The sequence below is a fragment of the Gobius niger genome, assembly GCF_951799975.1.
Source record: "Gobius niger genome assembly, chromosome: 20".
In the NCBI taxonomy this organism is placed as follows: domain Eukaryota; kingdom Metazoa; phylum Chordata; class Actinopteri; order Gobiiformes; family Gobiidae; genus Gobius; species Gobius niger.
Genome location: NC_136871.1, coordinates 9,992,026 through 10,016,428, shown reverse-complemented (window position 1 = coordinate 10,016,428; position 24,403 = coordinate 9,992,026). Strand labels below are relative to the sequence as shown.

The window sequence follows — 24,403 nt, the reverse complement described above, 5'->3', positions numbered from 1 at the left end:
GAGTAAATGTTTAAGTGGCAAATGCTTCATTTTGGTCTATAAAATGGATGGGGATCGTCTCATGCTCCTTGTTCTTTAGAATGATTATTATTTTCTCTATTTTCAAATGATTTAGTTTTGGTTTACACAATGTATGGCGCCATTGAAAATAAATCAGACTTTTTTTTTTGCTCAGTTACTCAATTACGCACACATTTTCTCAAAGTACTTTTTTACTTTTACTTGAGTAATTGTTTGGGTCATTACTTTTTATTTCCTACTTGAGTAAAATTATTTCAAAGCACCATTACTCTTACTTGAGTAAATGGCTACTCTCCCTACCTCTGCTATTCTTTTACTTTTATTTTTTTATGGTGTTGCTTAATTCCAAATCATGGAAACAGCACCCCCGTCTGGTCACGAGGAGCACTGCGTATTTTCTATGGTCCCAAACGGTAAGCCGGTCTGTCTGGGAGGAGAAAAGGGAGCAGCAGCTTTACGGGTAAGCTGCCAGTTTCATGCACTGACTGAGGACGCAGCGCTTGCCACGGTGGCCACTGATATCCAACACACATCCAACATCATAACGTGGGAGGAGAGGGGGGGGAGAGTGCGAGCAGACGGAGCAGGACGGGAGACATACAGAGGCGGGAGGTGTGAAAAGAAGGAGCAGGAGAGTGATCAGTTCATGCAGATTTACAGAGGTGGCTTCAGACCTGAAAAGAGAAGACAAAGGCAGAGACATGAAGTGAGAGTCGATTGCGTTTGGGGAAACAGGGCAGAGTGAAAGCTGCAGAAAGAAGAGAGGAGATAGGAGTTATAGCTGGAGGCAACACATCACGGCCATTTTATTTCCGGAGCCTCAAGAGTTGGAGTTAGCGAATAAACCCCGCGGCCAAATTTAGACGTGTTACAAAGCGTCACACCTGCTCTGAGCTAAACCTGTGCAAACAGAAGGAAACTCCAAGGCATTTCAAGGTCAATCGTTAATAACTGTCACACCACTACAGGACGAGTTTAATTACGAGTTTGCCATCACTACATGCAGAGGTATAGTGGGAGCACAAAACACGGTCTGACTTTGGAATGAGCAGCTTGTGTTTGTATTAGATTTCCAAACCCCATGTCAAACTCTATTAGGGTGACTGAATACACTCCAGTCGAAGTATAGGATACGGTAAATCCATTTAAGTTGTGACATTTTAATTTCCCCATACTGTGACGGTATTTCCCCAGGCAGTTTTTTTCTTAAGTGACTTTTGATTCCTCAAACTCTCTACGGGAGTTTATGAAGGTGTAGATTTATCAGATTCGATGCACACAGATGCAGCTAGAGAACCAATGGGCTACATAGAGTGATTCAAAGCCCATTGAAAGGTAATACTACAGACTATAGAAGTCATTATTAGATTTACGTAACCTAATCGGAAAACCAGCAGAGGCATTTTGTAACATATGTAAGCTGTTTCAGATCGATAAAGTCTTTTCAAACAAACAAAATGTCAGACTGTGAACAAGATGTGTTTGAAAATGTCACCAAAGAAAGCTAAAGGGAAAAGGAAAATATCCCCATTTAAAGATAAGAAGTAATGGTTTGCTAATCCTGTGTCAATCATGGTAGAATTCAATATCATGACATAAATATGACTAATTTGATCATAGGATGGAAATGGCATTGGAGGAAGACAGATTTCTCTAATATTTGCCTTACAAATAAAAAAGTGACATTAAAACTTACCCAAGTTGAGCTATTAGCTGGCTGAAGCCTCTGACCTCCGGCTGTACAGCTGGATTTGGTCCTGATTGTCGCAGATGACACTTGTGGAGACAGAATTCAATTTGAGACACATGCTACACCCGACACAGCAGCAGCGCAGGCCAATGCAGCAGCAGCAGCAGCGAAGGAGGCGTCAGAGCGGCAGCCACAGCAGAGACATAGCCAGGAGAAACAAATCAGTGCAGTTAATTGGTACAAAACACAAGAGGAATAGAGGAATGAACAGGGAAGAAAAGCAATAGACTGACTGTATACCATCACCTGTCAATGATATACAGCAGAGCGGAGATATATTTGAATTATAAGAATAATGTTGTCAATCAAGTCACTTTTTGCCAGGAGATAAGCGCACATTTTTCTGATGTGATGATCAACATCATCATCAACATAACAGGTCGAAAATACAAAAGAATGAAACAAAACAAATCTGTCCAAAGTGCATATGACAGGTTTTAACGCTTGTGAAAATGTGATGGAAAACTGTTGTAAAGCCTAGGTCACAACCTGACGTACGACTTTCTGGCCGTGTGTTTTTTGGCGTTTCCCATATTGTCTCAGAAGCTCTGTCTGTCGAGTTACAGGATTTACTAAAGATCTGCTTCTCTCCTCAGACTAAATTAACACATCAAAGAGGAAGCAGAAAACCTTTCTCAGTGATTTTTACAGTTTGTCATGTTAACAGAGTCTCAGTCTGAGTCAGTGTTTAAGCTGCTCAAGACGTTTGCATGCTACCGGTTAGCAACTGTCAATGGCTTCAATACGATAAACACATGTGTGGCTCACATGAGCAATGAGGAAATACTACAGTAACAGCTCAGCTTTGACCTCGGTCACATGTTGTATCCAAGGCCAGAGGTTTATGGTTCAGGGCTTTCTCTTGGAGAGGTCAATGCAGAGCTGTTGAATGAAAATGCTAACCTGTAGCATGCTAACATCTTAAACATTGACTCACTGGTTTCTTCACATAAACGTGTGCTCTCTAGGGTTGTGTTTTTACTTTTATCTTCTTGATTACGAGTAAACAAAAATGCCACTGTCAATCAGTTATCTTTCATAGTAGTAGAGATGTAATTCTCTTTCGGTATTAAAAATGGACGACATAACAAAAAAGGTCACATTGTTGTTGTTTTTGTTATCAAGATGTTGTTGCTGCTGTTGAATGTTGAAGGTCTAACTCTGAAAACACATGTCCCTAGGAAACCTCTGAATAGGCTGAAGTATGAGCAGAATCAAAGCAAGAAGCAGCAGGTGTTTTTGCATTGAGGCTGAAAGAGGCTCTTACCTGTTGTCATTGATGTCCGTGTTGTTTCCTGTGGACAAAGAGAGGTGTATGAGGAGCAGGCAGGTGCACAGTGATGGGGGGAGTCCGGGTGGAGGAGTGAGGGAAGGTGGAAAATCAGGGTCAAAAAGTGGGTTGGTCACATACAGGTTCAGTCCTTTCCACCTCAGAGGCTCGTGAAACAAGCAGCTGCAAAACGGCCCTTCAGCAGTGAGACGTTTTAATTATTGACGCTTACTAACAAGGTGATGTATTTAATCTGCCATCTGCCATTTTAGGGTCAGAGTTATTTTCTTTAATTATGCATATCCAAATCTCAAAGCGTATTGACAAGCGAGCGTACAGCCTATATGCCAGTGTGATACCTCATTCGAAAGCAGAGACCTTCTAGTGTCTAAAGATATGTCACTTGCAGTCCGTAACCCAAATCATAACCCTATCCCCCGACCCTAAACCTAAGCACCTGATCGTGAGAAAGCAAGGCTGGTCACGACAATAAAAAATTGCCATGATTTTATACCATTTTTGATATATTGAGATCAGCGCTTCTCTTTACATTTCTATGGCTCAAACACAGACGCCCCTATTATTCAGTCTTGTCATGCTTTAAAGGAACAGTTTTTACATACTGAGATATGTTTTTACCTGAGCTTAGACGAGTTGAACCGTAACTATCTGGTCTTTGTGCGTGCGCTAAGTCACGCAAAAAAACTGAAGACGTTGTTTGCAGTTAGCCTCTCACATCATATTCCTATAGCTCCAAACGGGGGTGGATTTAGAAGCGACCAAGCTGTTCCACGTTTTCCCTATTTAAAGCTGTGATAATGGGATGATTTGGGGGGGGTCTTTCACCTCCCTCTGGTGTCTCTGGCCAGAAACCACCCTTGCAACTTTCCTGCACCGGGACGGAGCCGCAATACACACTAATGGAATCATGAAGAAGAAGCTAACAGGCTAACGGGCAAAGCTAACTGCGGGCTAGCACCACTTTAGCAGTATTTACATCCAAGTTTGAGTGAAAAAGAAAAATCTCCATTGTGTAATATCCCTCTCTCCCTCTGTCTTTTCTGTCAGCGTAGTATTTACTCTCACGGGTAATTAATGAATAAAAAAACGCAACATACTACGACACCTGCAGTGGTGCTTATGGCCTCTAGGGGCATGAGTTTCTTAGTACTGCTTTAAATACAGTCACGTGAAAAGTTGCATGATCCAAGTTTAGTTACACAAAATTGAACATGTCGATTTTCTAAGCCGATTAAAAGGGGCACTATATTGTAAGGCGTAATAATACCATAGGAGTCAACTCGTCTAAGCTCAGGTAAGAACATGTCTCAGTATGGAAAAACGGTGTCCTATTCCTTTAAGAGAGTGACAGTTCGAACCTAATAAGTGCACATCAATCGTGATAAAATCAACATCCATGCAAACAGTGATGAGATTATTTTTTGCATATCACCCACCCCTTTAAAGGAGCACCCTCTGTATGAGCACGAGCCGGTGGTGTTATGGAAAGACCCATGTTTGTTGAGGTTTCTTTTCTCCAAGATTAAAAACACCTGTAATGAGTTTAGTTCTTGTTTGGACAGACTACACGGTGTGGCTTTAACTGGGGCATTATTGTGCATTAGGGGAACGTGTTGATTCATAATTTCTGTGCTGTTTGCTGAAACCCATTTTAGAGAATAATCCTGTCGGAATTGCAGCCTTGAGTGTTAACATTTCTGTCAAAAAGGATTATCCTTCCAGTAGAAAATACCAAGTAATGTGCAATTAATTACAAGGGGCATGAAGGTTCAACACGAGCCATTTACAGCAGCAGACAAAGTACCACATTTTTCAAAGTGACACTATACTACAGTACAGTCATTTTGGAAAATACTTGGTGTTCTTGTAGCAGCGGAACATGCCCTTATCTTCTGAGGACACACGCTGTAATTCTTGTGCAAAGCCAACTTTTAGTAATAGTTGAGTAATCAGGAGATAAAGGTCACACTTTGCATATATATTTCAGAATTAGATAATACTTGCAGAGCAGACACTGTCACCTGGGGAAAAGAGAGGGCAGCTCAAGTTCTAAGAAAAGTTTTACTGCTGATTAAAAGCAGACAGTTCATATAAAAACCCTAGTTCTGAACCTTGTTCTTTGATCTTTGAACAATCTTGCCTGTGTATAGAGCCTAGGACTGAGTCATCGAAACCATAACAATGAGCGAATAGATTTTAACATGTCAAATACTGGAGTCATTGTTCACATAAAATCATTGGACACGACAGTGCGTTAGATGTATTTAGCCACTTAACTGCCACCTTAGGGTTAGGGTTAACAATTATTTACATTCAAATCTCAAAGCATATTGACTGGAAAGCTTACAGTCTATATGCCAGTGGGATACCTCATTTGAAAGCCAAGACCTTCTAGTTTCTAAAAATATGTGTGAGATCTGTGTGAGTGAAACACAACTTGTGTTATATTTGCTGTTCTTAACCCTGATTATATCCTGATTAGGGTTAACTAACCTTTACCTTAACCCTAGCCTTTTTATATCAGGAGTCATCAAACTACGGCCCGCGGGCCAAATCCGGCCAGCGAGATGATTTAACCCGGCCCCTGACTTGTAAAGCAAAAATCCCTGAGTATGTCAAAAAAAAAAGTAAGTCTCTCGCCCATTCCTGTGTGGAGCTAGAATTTTCTTTAACTAAGTAAGCAGTGTACTCATTCCACTAGGGGGCAACTTAAATAAAAGATAATTCCACACGTGTCCAGCAGGGGCACTGAGTGTGGAGTGAATGAACGACCACAGTGAACTTTGAGAAACTTGTGACACAGGCTTTTAAAGCACAATACGCAAGTGTAAGCAGTTATTACTTTGGTCACATTACGCAATGATGTTTTACTTGGAAATAAAAATAAATGGAATACCTGTGGTTTTTTCAAATTAATACAAAGTGTGAAGGCTTGATCACTATTTTTGCAAATCACTACAGCGAAACAAATATGTGCCTGGAATCAAGTGTTGATCTTGTGGATATAGTAGTGAGGACGACTGTGCCAGGCGAGTGTCTCTACTTCACAATGAGGTCTGCTGCATTTTGTTCTGGGTCATACAATTCTACGTTATAGCCAACCCGGCCCGGCCCCCATCACAGTCTGGAGCGATAATGTGGCCCCCAGAGAAAAAAGGTTTGAGGACCCCTGGCTGCTTTATATTGTTTTTGTCTGTGTTAGAGACGATGTGTCGTAGCCCCTGACATGGAGGATTTCTATGGAAATGTTCAATTTACAACATTCCCTCCTGAACTCCAAACATGTAGGCGTCATGCAATGCTTATTGGTTTGCAGTTATAAAAAACTTTCCAGAGCAATCCTTATCAGTGTCCCAGTCTGCAGTTTGTAATCATTGTTTCAGAAAAACAGCATGACAATCTACTGGACAAAGTATTTTGATTACAGTTTGGAACGAAAAACAGAGCCAAAAGAAAATGATTGTATAATGACATTTTATTCCAAAATATCCCCAAATCCATCTGTAATAATGCGCTGACGTTTCCCCACAATAGCTCATTATAAGCAGACAGCTGCCCTTTAGCGCGCTGAAAACCCCGTTAATGAGCCTCGTCATCACTGACCATGATTCCCCTTTGATGGCAGTGACACGCGCCGTCACTGCGCTTTGATAAAGTGGCCCAAAGTGTCATTTTGATCATTATTGATAAATACTGAGAGGAGAGAGGCGGGGTGTTGTCGAGCTCGTCCGTACAGCTGTCGTAGCCGGGACACAGGCTGAGGTGGGAATCTGTCCGCCTGAGTAATGACTCTGCTACACAATCTATCGCCTCTAATAGTCCGCCGCTGATGGCTGCTTACACACACATTCGCGCTATGTCTTTCTCGTCTCCCGGGGCTGCTTTCAGGGTTATGACCAGGCAACAATAAAGCTAAATGGATATACAGTGTTTGAATATAAGAAGATAACAAGAAAAGAAGCACCTTTCCCTTTAGTGCAGAGAGGAGACAATGAGTTCAGGAAGTTTCCATACAGCTCTACCTTTTCCTATGTTATTCTAGTGAAGACGCAAATTAATCTTATTTAGATCAATTATCTTCACTCAGGCTTAAACAGAAACTACACTTTTCTATATCGGGGGCAACAACACAAACTTAAACTTTTAAGTCGGTACAAAAACGACAGGACTAGGATTGAAGGGTCGACTGCACGTCCAAAAAATGCTTGTCAATAGTGTGAAGTTTGAGTTTTACCATATTTTTTGCTTGTTTTATTATTATTCCAGACGCACAGGGATAATTTCCAGTGTATTAGTGGAAGTGTAGGCAAGTCAGTGAAGGGCCAATTTTCTCCATTGTAAACAGACCAACCTGCCAATTTTAGCCCAAAGTAATGGTGCGTTCCAGGTAGCTGGTAAATTTCCCATCTCCCACTTGAAAAATGCCTTGGAACGGCGCTCGAACTGGTAATTACAACTTGTAATCTCGGAAACCTGAAGACTGCCACGAGTTCGTATATGAAATGAAGACAGTAATGGCGGCCGCCTGTGGAGCAGCGCAGCTAATGTTAAAACTGTCACAGAACCACTGCATCAGTGACGTGAACGTTACTTTTGGTCACGGCTTTCAACATAACGGTATGTAGCATGTTTTTAACCCTTTAAAGTTTGCTCAACTGTTTGGTAGAGCAAACTTTATTGAATCATGTGTTGTTTCTATTTCTGCCTATCCCTACCATTTTCTACCAACTGTGTAATACTCAAATATACAGTTTAGATGGTTAGACTGGTTTATGCTGGTTTGGACTGGTATAGAACTAGTTTGGACTGGTTTGGACTGGTATAGACCTGGTTTGGACTGGTTTAGATCAAGTTTGGACTGGTTTATGCTTCTTTTGACAACTTTCAAATTGGTTTATACTGGTTTAGACCAGTTTTAGACTGATTTAGATCAGGTTTGCACCGGTAAAAAACAAAACATTGTTGTTTGTCTCCAAAATGGTTAGAAAATACTTTTTTTTAAATGGTTGTGGATAAAAGGGTTAATTATATCTGGTTTGGAGAAACTTTCATAAAACGTTAGCATTGCATGAGCTAACTGTTGTAGCATTAGCCGTGTTGTTTACATTAATTTAATTACCTGGAATACACTGAGGTCGTAAGTCGAAATTTTTAAATGGGAAAGAAGCCAGATACCAATAAAGCACCACTTTCTACAAATGCCAGTGTTGTGCGTGATATATGACCCCATTGGGCGTTTGTTTGGACACGTTGCAGCAATTGACAGGATTTCTCACATTTCTAGAGTACTTTAACTCTAACTCTAACTCTAACTCTCTGATTTGTGTAATAACATTTCTCAAAATCGTCTTCGATGCTGGAGGGCCGGATTTGCCCACGGGCTTGTTGTTGTCTTCCCTGCTGCAGTGCAAGAGCAGGAAACGCCAAGTCCGGGAGCCAAATTTGACCCTCAGGATGATTTAGAGAAATATAATTACACACAGAGATGGAAATAGCATTAAAATATTCAAAAAAATACTGTCAGCTCCTTAACAGCTTCTGCTTAGTAACCAGCACATGCTCGAGTTTGGGCCACCGCTTTTGATTAAATAGAGAATCAGCCCATCACCGAGCACACTTGCCTTTATCCCTGCAGTGGGCTAATTAATGTCACTTTTTTTGCATCATAGCTACACAATAACATAATGAAAAGAGGTCTGAAAACTTTCTCAACCCACTGCGCAGTATTTATATACTTTAATATAAAACAGAGATAAGCACCTTTCCCTTTGGAGCAGGGAGAGTATATATACGGGTTTAAGTTATAGCGCTGCTCCCACAACAATGAAGTGAACACTCGCACAGAGTTACAAAACCATTAAACAAAGAAGAAAACCGCTGGAGAGGAAGCCGCAGAAGCACCATAGTTTTCACAGCAGCACTGAAGAGCCAGCGCTGAGTAAAAGTAGATAAACTGCACCATATGAGAACAATTGGTCCTTTGATATAAAACAAAATCGCTTCATACACAATCTGTTTCTACTATCACTAATGTGTTTGTGGACGGTGAGGCCAAAAAGTCTCCCTCCCCAAGTCCCCAGCGATCTCGTGTTTGCACTGTGGGCTCTGAGTTCGCTTGAAGGCCGTCCAAGCGAGCAGCAGGCAGAAATAATCTCATGGACAAACAGCCTTTTTGTCAAGCGCAGCAGGAACTGGAGGACCTTGCATCCCGACCAGCAGCGAAACGAGACAAAAATGAGGCCGAAACTGTCAGGGAGGAAAAGTTATAAGAGGGTTTTGGAGACGAGTCCAACTATAAAGTTATTCTATAGTTAAACAAATGCACAGCTTGTTTCTGTCTGGTTTCTGGCACATCTGTTTCCAGTACTAGTTCAGAGCTGTTTATGCAAATGTATATTGTGGAGTTTATACTTTAGAACAGGGGTAGGCAAGTTTGTGTCACCGAGGGCCGATTTTCTTCATCACCCAATGAAAAAGGGCCAAACCTCACCATTAAAGCACAAAATAAAGTTTTCAAATGCCAAATGTCGTGCATTATATATATGAAGAATATAGTCATTAAAGGAATTGTGCCAAAATTAAGGCCTTAAAGGGGCTAGATGCAAGTTGGCTATTTTATACTCACTACTGCCACCTCAGGTCATACGTGTAACTGCACCTTCTACATGAAGCTTGTGCATGACGGCACTTCAGACCAGAATTAACACCTTTTTGAGTGACAGCGCAGGATTTTAGAGGCAGTTGTGGTGAACAGGTCTGGGCTCATTCTACACATTAGGACATGGCTGGAACATGTAGGGGGAGGAAAATACATAATTTTAACACTTTGAAACGCCGAATCGTCCCTTTAAAAGTCATAAAAACCATTAAATATAAAGTTATTGTAAAATAAAGCCATTGGTCAACTATTTTTCCTCAAAAAAGATTCTGGTCTAAAACACATCCAGCTCAAGTTTGGCTGAACCTGTGTTGTGTCTAATTTGCTTCTCATTTTTTGTTGGTGGTATTAAAAATACAATATTTTGGTATTAAAATGGAATTAAAATGCTGACAGCATTCCCTGCATTTTAACACTACTTTAGCAGGTGATCTTTTATTTGCATAATAATATTGGGGGCCAGAGGTTCGATGCTGGAGGGCCGGATCTGGCCCCCGGGCCTGACGTTGCCTACCCCTGCTTTAGAAAAACAAAACACAAAGACACACAGAGAACATTCCCACTTCAAAGTAAAGATGAAAGATGACAGAGAGTTAATTACACTGAACAAAATTTAACACTTTTTCCTGGCGTGAACTCAAAGACATAAAACCTTTTTTATAAACACTCATTTCTCCTCAATATTGTTCCCACATGAGCACTTCTCTTTCCCCCTCTCAGGTCTGACATATCGAGATGCTGATTAGACGCATGAATATTACACAGGAGCCTTAGGCTGAAAACTTCTTTTTACTCGTAAATATGACAACTAAAAGTATTTTATCTGTACTCTTGCTTTTGCTGTAAATAATCCATTTTTATGTTGATTTTTTATGGATTGATTTTATCTGCTTTCTTGTAATTTTGTAACTGTGGAGCACTTTGAATTGCCTTGTGTATGAATTGTGCCCTACAAATTGAATTGAATTGAATTGAATTGAATTGAATAAACTTTATTATCCCTCATGGGAATTTCTTGTGAGCACAAAGTGCGGGTGAAGCTGACAAACATAATATATTACAATACAGAAATGGGCTAAAACAACAATCAGTGCAATTGATATTTAAAATGGTACAAAGTACAATAAGTGCAAAATTGGGTGTCACTTTAGATCATGGTGTGTTCATTAAGTATTAATAAGCACTAGTAATCATTTTAGGGTTAAGGTCAGGGTTAGGTTAAAGGGAATAGATGAAAGTTGGCCATGTTATACTCACTACTGCCACCTCAGGTCATACTTGTAACTGCAGCTTCTAAGCTCGTGCATGACGGCACTTCAGACCCGAATTAACACCTTTTTGAGTGACGGTGCAGGATTTTAGAGGCAGTTGTGCTGAAAAGGTCTGAGCTCATTGTACACATTAGGACATGGCTGGAACTTGTATTGGAAGGAAAATACTTCATTTTAACATTTTTAAACTCCATATAGTCCCTTTAACTCACAGTCTGGTTCACCATGTTTGGATTTCCACCGTTGTAGGATTGTTTTGCATGAAAACTATGTATTTTTGGAAACCTTATGGTAAAAGCGATGAGGAAAATGATGTTTCCATTTGTCCTTGTCATTTGATAAAATTGTGCAATTTTTCCATTAGAGTAAATGTTCAGGTCATCGCCACGGTAACGCCATGAAACATATGACAAGGGTTTCAGTTACTTTTTTGATTGGAACGTCCAAAAGGAATTTTACCCCCATATAAATGTTTGGTCGATTCATTACCGCTAATATTGCACCTTTTTATTTTTTTACATGCTTTCCTGCTTATTTAATAAAGTTTTCACAAATTTCATAAAGTTTTTAATAAAGTTTTGATCCTCTCCACAAAAATCCGGCGAATTACATAGTGAACCAGACTATTAACTTAACGATAGCAACCTTTTGATTTCCAAGACACAAAACATCAATGTTGTGGAATTAAACGATATTCACCACAAAATCCAACCAGTTTGAAAGTTGAAGTTCCCTCCGTCAGCCAAACACCAGCAGTTTGCAGCAGTTTTTATTACGCTTCTATGTGGAGAATCTCTCTGGGGTGAATTGGCGACAAGTCAGAAGCAGCGGTACCATGTCCATTATAGATCCGTGAAGAAATCGGATCACTCTGACTGTGGAGCTGTATCGTCTGTGAGGGTGTTATGAGTATTCTATCTCAGACTGAGGTGGCGTTTAGGCGTCTGTGGCTGAGCTTCATATGAGGAACAGAACCAGATGCACCAAATGCGTGAGAGTTTTAAGCAAATGCTGAAATCGTTTGCCTCACACAGTGCACAGTGTCGTACTGTACATATCGATCAAGCGCATCACAAACATGCTCAATGGGCAACATGTCATTCAAAATGCCAACAAAAAATCAGCAACTCTATGTGCTGCACTACGTGAGGCAAACCAGACCTCCCCCTAATAAAGCAAAACTGAACATTTGAGAGTGTCCTTTTATTGTAGACAGCCTAAGGAACCTTTGAAATATTCATGACAGAAAAAGACAAACCAATTACATGTAACTCTGAGCTCTGAGTTGCTTCTTCTGACCTTTTCAGAGACTAAACATTGTATGTCTTTTAAATTGTGTGACTACCTGTTGCCAAAGGTTATTATAATCTATACTGAGGCATAACTGGGAGTAAATGTCAATCTGCCTGTGTTCTGGCAATCACCTGTGCATGTCTTAGCATAATTATTGGCATTCAAAGAAAAATAGACCCTCATCTGTTCATGGTAAAAAATAAAATAAATATTCATGCGTCCAATCAGAGTCTGGATCTGCCACAGCTGTGAGGAGGCATGGATTGTCTGACAAAGGAGAAGTGCTCCCTAACACAGATTTAGGCTATATCCACACGAAGACAGAACGCTTATATTTTCAGAAACTTTCTTTGTAAGCTCGAAGCTAGTTCAGTAAATGTGTTCGTCCACATGGGTCGACTCAGTTCTGGCCTGTGTGAGGCGCTGTGACGCTAACACAGATAATAGAACAAGATGTTTACGCATGCGCAGTAAACTTATGTGAAATGTAAACAGTGAAAATGAAGCTGATTCAAGGATTTAGGATCTACAGAAGAGACGAGGAGGAGAGTTTATTCTTCAGACGTAACGGGACTAAAGCAGAAAAACCTGTCAGTCCAAAAACACAGACTGACTCGGCCGTGTTTTTCTACCTGTCACCTGTGGCTTGTGGACTGCAGTGGAGCAAAAAGGAGCGGAGTAAAACCATCATAGACCCATGAGTAACACACTGCAAAAAGTGGATTCTAAGCAAGTAAAAAATGTCTTACTTTAAGAAATAAGTTCTTATTTTTTCCCTAAAAAGTAATAATGTCTTGCCGAGCAAAGTTTTCATTTTAGGAAAGAAAATCTAGCCATTTCTTGTTCAGATATATTTGCTAGTTTTTCTTGTAACAAGAAAGAAAAACTTTTTGAATCTTCTTCAGCTTTAGACAGAAGAATATTTTTTCTTTTTTTAAGAAAAAATAAGATCACAACAACTCTTAATTTAAGAACCGATGAATAAAGTTGGATTGGAATACATTCCATTCTTTAAAGTGGGCGGCACGGTGGCACAGCGGTTAGAGCCTCAGCTTCACAGCTCGAAGGTCCTGGGTTCGATTCCCACCAGGACGGGGCCTTTCTGTGTGGAGCATGTTCTCCCCGTGTCTGCGTATGTTTCCCCTACCACTAAAAACATGTACAATAGGTGAATCCTCCAGCCAGGTGATTCTGACCATCAGCCTGGCTCCACATCATGGAGACGGGCAATATTTTCCTTAAATATTAGTATGATAAGAAAAATATTCTAGAAATAAGAATTCTTGCAAAGAAAAAAATGCTTACCCCATTGGCAGAATTTTTTCCTTGAAACAAGCCAAAATCTCTTATTTTAAGATTTTTCCCCCCTGTTTTTAGTAGGGTACTTTTTGCAGTGCACTCATTATTAGGTCAGTAGATTACGGATAACAGATAGATGATACACTGGATTGATAAAATATCATTGCGTTTGATCCTCAGCTTGACTTCACATGGACAGGGCCTTAGACACATTTGGAACAATATTTGGGAGAAATGGGTCTATTGTGTTTATAGAAAAGTGTTTTGTCTTTGAGTTCACCCGATGAAAAATGAGAGTAAAAACAAAAGTGTTGCGTTACAGTTTTTGTTGAGTGTATATCAATTTGCTATAACATGATATCTATGCAATACAAAGAAGGGATAATAGGCAACATCACCAAACAGCACCGATCATAAGTAGAAGCAGCACCCAACACGTTGTCTAAAACAATATTAGTAAAGTGCTTTTGATTTTCTACAAGTGAACAATCCTTAGTCTTCATTACATTCTGTCAACGTCAGCACAGTGAGTCCTTTTGACAACCCCTCAATACCGCCGGCAATGATTAAAAGTGTGCACAATATGAACCGATCTCTCCGCTCCGAAATAAATGGTCCTAGCTCTCATCGTTCTCTACGAAGCACGATCCAAAGAAGCCTCACCATTTTCCGAGTCGAGCATCTCGTCTGTGCTGCTGTCAGCTTTACTCGCTGGTTCCGCCGGGAGACTGTGGACACATTTAAAAACATGAAAGCCAGTCAATTCAGAGCTTTTACAATGATCACAGTTATGAAAATAGTCTCTCTACAATATCCATAAGCTGTGGCTGCCTCTAGTCGAATAACGCTTGATGAATGAAGCAAGATGGTGCCGGGCAGCTGCTGTGTAAGTGCATGCAATTAAGCATTAAATAGTGAGCTCAGGTGCAGGGTAAAAGTTATGCAAAGTAAAAAGCAGAAAAGACAAGGAAGGATTGTGTGAACTGAGGCAGGGAAATATAATTACATAGAAGAACAGCAGTCTGAAATCAGGAGCACATTTGTGCAGATTAACTTTTTAATACGGTGTAACTTGTGATAATTGCCAGAGCCGAAGAAAAGCTCGACATAACAAAATCCTAATAATAGTTATAACAAAAATGAAAATGCTCATACATTAAACCATTATTCTTTTGTGTGTTTGTGTAAATGGTTGGTCTGGAGTCTCGACTTCTATATACAGACTGGTCATGTGATCACTTCAGAAGCAGAAGCCGCACACATCTATATGAAATATTTATTTTGTGTAGATGCAAATGCAATCCCACCACTCCAGCTGCGGCAATTCCCAGACCAGCTTATATGCTGCTATTACTGCAAGGTCAAAGATTAAGACGCAAAGATAACAATTGCAAGCTCTGGAATCCAAGGAGCAAATCCAGTTCAGTAATAAGTCTTTGGTGTAATATTCATTCTGAACATAACATGAAGTACTTATAAAGTACATAGACACAAATAACTGATTCACTGGTAGGCAGTCACCCTTTCTGCGTAGAGAAGGGCAAGTCTGTACTTCACGTTATGTTCAGAATGATTATGGTGTCGACCATGGTGCATCAGCTAATCTCACTGATGGTCTTCTTGTTTTGTGGCGTGTAAGCACAGCATGAGTCAGAGGCTTGTTCAGATTTTGTTACAATCCTTACATTGGGGAAATACTCTTCTTGTTCTAATCCATTGCACTAAGTAATGTCTTTGGAAGAATCCTCTGATTCATATCTTCCGGTACTTCAAGGACCCAAGACCTGTTTTTATCTAGCAGTGGAACACATACGTTTGTTTCTTCAGTATATTGTAAAAGCCGACATTTGAGAAACAAAGACCTTCTGCACTGTGCATTTAACTATTATCCTTTTTATACATCGACTTGCACGCTAGTTTTAATTGCTCCCTGAAAGCTGTGAACTATGCGTATAAACTTCACTGGGAAGAATTTGTTAGTTTATGTCAACTAACAATCTAAAACATATCCTTTCATTCTTTGAAAAAAAAAAAAAATCTTCATCAAGGGCAGAAGCAAAACTCCATTTCTTATTGTTGTTGCTGTGATGCACTTTGACTTCTCCTGTCAGTGAAAGGTGCTTTATCAGTAAACTTCTCTTTTCTGTCTTGGCTGCCCTTTCAAAACAGAACTTTTTACTCACACTTCCTCACAGACAATTACTGTAAAAAGTTAACCTTCAAGCCCGGTGAACTTTATCTAAATGCTGTTTTTCTCCGTAGGTAAAAGCCTGTCCTGCTGTGACCCTGTGCACCGCTCCCTGTTTAGTTATCAGCTGCGTTCATTTGCTTCAATCACTCCTCAAAACCCCACTGCCTGTAGCGGCTGGTGTTCTCTTCATGATGGCTCGTGTCTTTAGTACGTACATGGTGTTTGGATGATCGTTATCGCACTCCTGCTTGTCCTGTGGGAGGGGCTTCTTGCCGGGGCTGCTCGGTGCGGACTCGGGCTCGCTGTCTGGTGAGAGCGGCTCAGCGGGGTCGGATGAGGCCTGTTTGTTTTTGTTGAAGTGAGCGGCGTTGAGGAAGGCCACGGGATGCTCGCTGAAGCCTCGGCTCAAGAGGGGATTGGCGGGAGGACACAGCGGGTAATGGCCCGGACGCACCGGCTTCGCTGTAGGGGAGCGAGAGGAGACCATTAACACACACGAGCGGTCACAGATCTGCTCAGAACGCTTAACTATCGCCTTTATTGAGATGCCGTTTTGGATGTGCCTTTTCGTGTGGGATAATTGCGTTAGATCATTCTGTCACACGCTGGGACAGACAATGGAAAACAAGCTTGTCTTTCCATTACGGCTGCACAATTAATCGTTTTCCACTTAAAACTGCCATCACGGTGATTGCAATTAACAAATCATGAAGTCTGCCATTAATCAGACTGGAAAATATCCTTTGGAAAAAAACAAAATTTACAAGGGCACTAACGCCTCATTTACTCCGAGTACGTTAGGTCCACGGTCCGTTTTACGTACGTCTGCCATAACAATAGGAAATAAATAAAATCAATCTGGTGTAAACGCCGAAACGTCATTAAACAAAAGGGCGACAAAAGGGCAAAACACTGGATAATTTCCTAGTTTTAACTTTGACGTTGAGGCGGAACTGCCTCTCCGTGTTTCGGTGGGACGATAAACAGCGTAACACCTCTAGAACAACATAACCATAGATATATACAAAGGCTAGATGTCTCATACGCGCTGCTGGCCAATGGAGGGCGACGTTCTACACGGCGGCCATCTTGCCACAGGGAGCTCGCTCACTCATAACATTGTGTTTTATGGTGCATGTACTTTTAAATAACCATAACTTGCTCAATTTGATGTAGGTATGACAATGCATACATATGAATAAAAAAAGAAAATCTTTATTTCAACATGTTCCAGCATTCAGAATTATTGCCACGTTAATAACGTTTGTAAGAAACCAAACCGTTTGTAAATCCGTGAAGATTTCAGCGAGATATGAGGATTTGTGTTCGTGCTAATCACTGACTTACTCACTTACTTACTAGAAAGCTTTCCTGTGGCAAGATGGCCGCCCGTTATGCCAGAAGTGACTCTGCCTTAAGACATCTAGCCTTTATATATATATCAATGAACGTAACAACATCTCCTGGAAAAAGTTTAGCCTGTGACCCACGTCTCATCTCTTCAGAACACATTCAGCTGAAATAAGCTATGTGATGTTTCTTGAGGCGCAGGTAAACCCGTTAACGCTAAGCATTGCCTAAAAAATGAAGTTATAATCTAGGAAATGTATATAAGCTCCTATACTGCATGTTAAACTCATTACTGATTTACATGTGATTAAAAGGCTGCATTATTACAAAACGGATTAAAGACGTACGGACACTGTGTAAACTAGAATGCTTGATTTGACGTACGTAAAACGGAGCGTGGACAAAACGTACTCGGTGTAAATGAGCCGTAATATGCACCCATCGCCACTGGACAAACCTCGAATGTCTCTCTCTCACAATAGAAGGAGGTTGTCAGCCTTTATTTATTCTGTCCTGGCAGTTCTGGTCCTCCGTACATCTATCTGTTGTGTATCGACTGAGCCATTCATCCGCACACCAGTAACAGCAGTGTTTCGCCTGTTTTTGCCTTAAGCCCTGCGACTCTTTAGAGTAAAAACCGTACAGTATTTGAATTCAATACCATAATAAAACTAATCTGCAGATGCCTAGGGACAATCTTGAGTCAATTGTTATTCACAGACAATTGAAACACATTTAACAAAAACAGCCTGGACGCAAAATCAATAGTTCATTTTCTCGCTGAATTTGCATCTCATTAAAACAAGAACAGACTTCAGCAAGTTCTGGAAGAAGAAAGTTCATCTTAGAAGTGACTGGTGCGTGCGTTATCATTAGTGGATGTTATTTTTAGTTTGGAGCCAGATGTGAGGTGTTCGACTGTGCGAGTATTTTTACTAGCTGGACCAACTTTAATAACTCCAGAGGAAAGTATATAATAAATTTCCTCTGGACCACAAAAGCAGTGTGAACTAGTGGGAGCTGGATCAGATCGCCGACGTCTGGGTTTGTGGTTTAGAAGCTCTACCGTCATGAACAAGGGAAAATGTTCGCCGCTCAAATCTGATGTTTAGTCGATTGATTTGTGTTAAATGTCCCATGTTCATTGGCACCAACATGACTAAAAGCGGCTTTGTTTTTGTGCATTAAATGGTTTTATCTTGACTTCTCCAGTCCCATGTTAACTGATAGGACAAAAGGGGCGGGCACAATTCATGGTGGCGCCCATGCGAACTTCCGGAAAAAGGTGAATATACTAATTAAGACTGTGTCACATGACCATGCACAGATATCGATACAGTAAGTTCTGCCACTCCCCATACGCTCATATCGCGCTCTGCGTCGGGCACCAAGTCTGCAAATGTGATCAAATGGCATTGAACAGTATTTGCACCGTTGTTTTATTTATGCAGCTGAAAAAAGAACAGCCCGTATTTGGTGAGAACGCTGACAAAGAAGAGCTATATTGACATTGGTGCCAAAGTGACCGATAATATGAACATTTCTGCACTAAAAAAGCTTGCAGCGACCCCAATGTAGATAATCAGTTATTAGGCAAAACTTGTGTTAATGGGATTGGGGGGTCTTTCATCTCCCCGTAGTGTCTCTGGCCAGAAAACCACAATTACAACTTTTGCTGCCTCCGGGTCGGAGGCCCCAATACACACTAATGGAATCACGAAAAAGAAGCTAGCAGGCTGACGGGCAAAGCTAACTGTGGACTAGCGCCACTTAAACAGTATTTACAACCAAATTTGATTGAAAAAAATGATCTCCATTGTGTGATTGGATGTTAAATATTCCTCTCTCCCTTTGTTTTTTCTGTCAGCGTAATATTTACTCTCATGGACAATAAATGAGTAAAAAACCGCAACATGCTACGACACCTGCAGTGGCGCTTATGGCCTCTAGGGGCATGAGTTACTTAGTACTGCTTTAAGGCCTTCACTGACTTAAAACAAGTCAGACTTTTTAATTTAAGTCATGCAGCATTCTCTTATTGATATCAGATTTGGAGCTCAAACACTAGAATACAGGATTTTTCAAATGGCCACAAATAGCTATACTTCCCAGCATGCACACGCTATTTAGCACCTAATAAATGACCCCTTAAGTGTTCTCTTCAACAAATACTATTCTACTCTCAATATTTTTTACTTCTACTTGAATACAATGATTTTAAAGTAATATTTCTCTTACTTAGTAAATATTGTGGCTACTTTGCGGCCGTGTGCTCCTTAGAGTATAAAGCAATGTGGCCGAATCAATGGCTGACCTGACGCTGATCCCGGCAGATGAGATTTAAAGGATCAGTGCTGCCGTACAGATTATTGAATAGCGCTTTGTTATTATTACATGGCTGCATTTATCCGCTTACACGGCTTTTACCGAGATGACACATTGGGGATGATGTCAGGGGCTGCGGATGAGAGTGAGGTGTGTGGCTGACCGATCTGAGCGGCGCGGAAAGGGTTGCGCGTCCGGATCATGACGTCCCTGATGCGCGCCACTTCCTGCTGGTAGCGGTGGCGGTCGTTCATGGCGCCCTCCTTGGCCTCTTTCAATGCGCCCTCCAGAGCCTTGACGCGCTCAGCTGTGGACCGGAGACGCTTCTCCAGCTTCGGAAGCTCGCAGCGCAGATCTGCATTGTCACGAACCAGCTGCCACGGGCAAACACAAGCACATAGAGCATTAATACATGAGACAAAAGCGTAGGAATGTTGTTAAAGCGGCAATCTTGTGCTTTTTTTCAGGAATCTAGTGATCATTATCTTACATTTTGTAGAAGATGCTATAATATAGATCAACAGTGGCTTATTCAAAGTTTGAGCTGGAAATCGCCTCTATCCCTTTATCAGGATTTTTGACAGGGCCTCATTTCCTAGTTTTCCAGAGTGTTGCTAATTTCTGGAGACATTTTTTTTGTAATTTATGCAGTTCTTATATTTCAAGAGTTTTGTTTGTTAACCATATTGCATTTAAAAGAACTTATATTTGAGCAGCTTCAGCTTCGTGGTTGTAGAAGCTACGCAGCAGTGGAGTGATCTGCTAGAAAATAGTCCCTCAAAATGCGATCATTCATGTGATGCAAGGTCAGTTATATTCCAAAAAATATTCTATCGACACACACATTTATATGGTTAGTCTGGTGTTATAAGTGATTTGCCTCAGGTGCACTGTGGAGCGGGTCAGACTGTGTTTAATGCAGGCTAGCTGATACCATAGAAATGCACTAGCCTTGCACTAGCCTAGCACCACGAAACTCTTCAAATATAAGAACTGCTTGAATTACAAAAAAAAATATCTCCAGAAATCAGCAACACTGGATAACTAGGAAATGAGGCCCTATGTCAAAAATCCTGAAATATCCCTTTAAGACCCTCGTTCTCTCGCTCGCCATCTAAACAAACACCGCTCTCTCCGATTTTGCCAACATCAGAACAGGCTGGAGCATGTTTTTTTGTAGTTGTCAATATCTGGTAGAGAGCACTTCATGGTTATGTGGCTTCAAGAGGTGCTTTATTGGAGGACCACTGTATGATGATGATTCAAAGATTACTCAATCATGCTAAACATGACCTTTTTTTTTTTTTTTTGATTTTATATGATGTCCAACCCTCAAAAAAACAGCAAACCCAGGCACTCTAATATGCACACCATGAGGAAGTACTTAAAAGGCCTTTATTTAGATGGCCAAGGCAACATGTTTCGACTGACAGGTTTTCATCAGGGCTGAATTTAAAATGAACAGGTTTGGGAATGGTCCATAAATGTTCAAGTAGCCACGCCCCAATCGGTGTGCTACACGACACACACCGAGGTGTGTGAAGAGCAACACAACAGGGGGAAAAATACTACAAAAACACAAGAACTACAAAAAACAGAACCACCAAAAAAGCGAACGAAAAGCAAATGCAAAACTTCTTACTATAAAAGACAAGATAAATAAATAAATAAAAGTCCTCATTCAGACCCGGATGTTGACATGCTTTCAATTTATGAATCCAGAAAGCCTCTCTTTGATTTAGCTTTAATAACCACCTCTTTCCAGTGGTTTAACATGTTCAATGAGGTTTGAAGCATGTCTAAATGAAAATAAAGATGGTTCTGGAAAAACTTTGCTCAACACAGGATCACATTGGAGTATAGACCAATTGTCTCTTACAATGTTTTTAATTTGGTCAGCACATGTACTGTAAGTGGTGACAAACACAGGACGGGACAGTTCACTGGATTGAGGCTTTTTGTTCTTGGCGAGTAGAGTGGTGCGATCAAAAGAGTGGGCTCTGTCAAGCGCATCTTTGATTGCCACAGGTTTGTAGCTCGGTCCAAAAATCTGCAGGACATGGCCTCTGCCTGGTTCGAAAAATCCTCCTCAAGATCACAACTGCGTCGCAGACGTTTAAACTGCCCGCAGGGAATATTCCTTTTTTGGTGTTGAGGATGAAATTAATCTGCTCTAAGAATTGTATTGCGTGATGTACTTTTCCTGTAGAGGGTAGTTTGCAAGTGAAGTGATGTCCAGCCCTTCTTTAAAAGAGAGCTCTTCACACCGAAGTGGACGACAGGTGCGTAAGAGACGAGGACACTAGGTATGATAATTGAAGAAAAGTTACTGGCTCAACATAGGGGAGCTCACCACAACCTGGCTTTCTTTTCTGGAAATTTACATTATACACTCTTAAATTATAAACAACAAACTATTACTGAATGTAATGTGTGAATGTAATGTGATGTTCTATTGAGCCACCCTTATTTGCATTGTATATTTCTGATGTTTTGGATGAAATGTAAATCTTAAAGTAATCAGACGTATTATTGGAGATGATGCCTGATTGGGTCGATTTATTCTTTTACTTTGGATTCCCCTTTGAGATGTGCCATTTCTTTTTCAAGGGGGTCGTTTCAATCAATGATGGAAAATAACAAAAGCCACACATGCACAAAACATGACAATACACAAAAACACATGTAGGAAAGACAGTACAAAAAACTCAACAAGACAACATTCACAAACACTGTTTAGACTAAAGTGACAGTGCAGGATTTTAGCGGCAGTTGTGGTGAACAAGTCTGAGCTCATTCTACACATTAGGACATGGCTGAAACATGTAGGGGGAGGGAAATACATAATATATAATTTTAACAAATTCGGGTCCGAAGTGCTGTCATGAATGAGCTTAATATAGAAGCTGCAGTTACGCGTAAGACCTGAGGTGGCAGTAGTGAGTATAAAAATGACCAACTTGCATCTAGTCCCTTTAAATATGAAAATAATGTGTGTTTAAATAAATGTTGTTACGGCCCCAGGCCTCCAGGTTCCTTTCTTTTTGTATATTTTTGTCAGTGTGGCCTAAACCTGTTTTCTCCCATGTACATTTTGCTGCTGTGGTCCTGGACTGCGATTGGTGGAGTGCATTGGGGTCCTGGCTGCTGGTTGGGTCTCTGGCTTTGCTGCCGCCTAATTGGGGGAGCAGCTCAACACCTGCGGGGAGCTCGTTAAAGCCACCTGTGCCAGCCACTCCCATAAAAGGACTCCACCGTGGCTCATACAGGGCGGCTGGTCTCTGTGGCCAGTGCGCCATTTGTATTTTTGTCTGTGTTCCTTCGTGTCTGTCATGACTTTGTGTTTTCCAGGAACACTCGTTTTAGTTTGTGTCTCATTTTGTTTGTCACTCGTTTTGTTATTAGACCTTTTGTGACACTCGTAAGCTTTTGTCTAGTTGGTTTTGTACACTTGTTTTAGTACCTTGCGTTTGGTTAACCCTTTGTAAATAGCCTTTGTTGTTGTTTGTTATGTCACTCCGTTGTTAAATTGACCATTTACACTCCTTTTATTAAATTACAACTTTATTTGACCATTTTACATCTTGGTTTTTGTTACTTCCTTTAACTAGCTGAGCCGGGTCGTAACAATGTAAAGATGTGATAGATTTCAGTGACAATGGGAGGTTATTCCAGTCCGTGGAATGATTTCTGTTAAGGGCAGTACCTGAGCTTACACAAGACCCAGGGAAATGGGCTGCTCTAAGCCTGGTGAAGATCAGAGGCACCGAAACGATGTCATTTCATACATGAGTGTGCAGGAGCCTTTCTTTAGTTTCCAAGTATAATGTTCGACCCTTGATAAGTTTAGCGAATGTAGGTCATGACTCAACCACATGCCCAGCACATCCTAGCCTTCTCTTACCCCTCCACAATCGCAGCAACCTAATGAGAGAAACCTAATTCATCGCTGCTGGTCTCGTTTCTCTTGACAACACACGCTTTCCCTTTATAATCCTTTTCTCCCCTGGACGATCTCCTTATAATGTTAAGTGATTGTTCAGAGAATAGTGTCTGAAAACTTAGGTTCTCTGTGTACCTCTTAAGTTCCTTAGATGGGGAGGAATTGCTCTGTGTGCTGCAGAAAGTGTCATCTCACCCAGCCATCACTACATCATCGCTCTCTCTGCACCTCCAGCTCTCAGCAACACCATTTCAGCGTCATCACCAGTGCATTTTCCTTGATTAAGGTTTCTAACGCTGTAGCCTGGTTCCTGCAGATGAAAAGCTACTGATTTCTGTATTTTACTGGCTACACAACTATGCATTCGCAGTACTTGTCTGTTTTTAACGAGTCTCCCAGTGAGGTTGAGATTTTGAGACATGTGCAGCTGAGTGTAAAAGAGCTGTGAGGCAAAGTGTGCAAACCCAGAACTGCACTGTCGCCGAAGAGAAAACATGATCGAAAAAGTCAACCGTGCTGAATAAACAGAAAAACTAAAAATGCCGCGACATTCGTTCTTTGATAGGAGATGTTTGATAAGCAGTCACATAGCAGAGTCGATGTGGACTTTGGGTACACATCATGAATACTGACAATAATTGGTATAGGTGTTTCCCTTTTATTTACTTAAAGGGATATTTCAGGATTTTTGACATAGGGCTTCATTTCCTAATTATCCAGAGTGTTGCTGATTTCTGGAGATATTTTTTTTGTATTTCAAGCAGTTCTTATATTTGAAGAGTTTCGTGGTGCTAGGCTAGTGCATTTCTACGATATCAGCTAGCCTGCATTAAAAACAGTCTGACCCGCTCCAGTGCACCTGAGGCAAATCACTTATAACACCAGACTAACCATATAACTGTCTGTGTCAATAGAGTAATTTTAAAGGGACTATACAGGATCTCAAATACAGTTTAAAAATGTTAAAATTAAGTATTTTTCTCCCCCTACATGTTCCAGCCATGTCCTAAT

General features: G+C 40.8%; 1 protein-coding gene across 2 annotated transcripts in view; it reads right to left on the bottom strand.

The window, feature by feature from the left end:
* Positions 1 to 311: 311 nt before the first annotated feature.
* Positions 312 to 24,403, bottom strand: part of kif5ab (kinesin family member 5A, b) — a 160,495-nt gene continuing 136,403 nt past the window's right edge. The window contains exons 24-29 of one of the 2 annotated variants that reach the window (XM_079579228.1): positions 19,613 to 19,823; positions 15,990 to 16,236; positions 14,247 to 14,311; positions 3,039 to 3,066; positions 1,718 to 1,830; positions 312 to 695 (exon numbers count right to left, since the gene is read on the bottom strand). In XM_079579228.1, coding sequence (XP_079435354.1) covers positions 1,731 to 1,830; positions 3,039 to 3,066; positions 14,247 to 14,311; positions 15,990 to 16,236; positions 19,613 to 19,823 — 651 coding nt within the window. In that variant the 3' untranslated portion in view covers positions 312 to 695; positions 1,718 to 1,730. The remainder of the gene's footprint in view (positions 696 to 1,717; positions 1,831 to 3,038; positions 3,067 to 14,246; positions 14,312 to 15,989; positions 16,237 to 19,612; positions 19,824 to 24,403) is intronic. The other variant, XM_079579229.1, reaches the window with a different exon arrangement.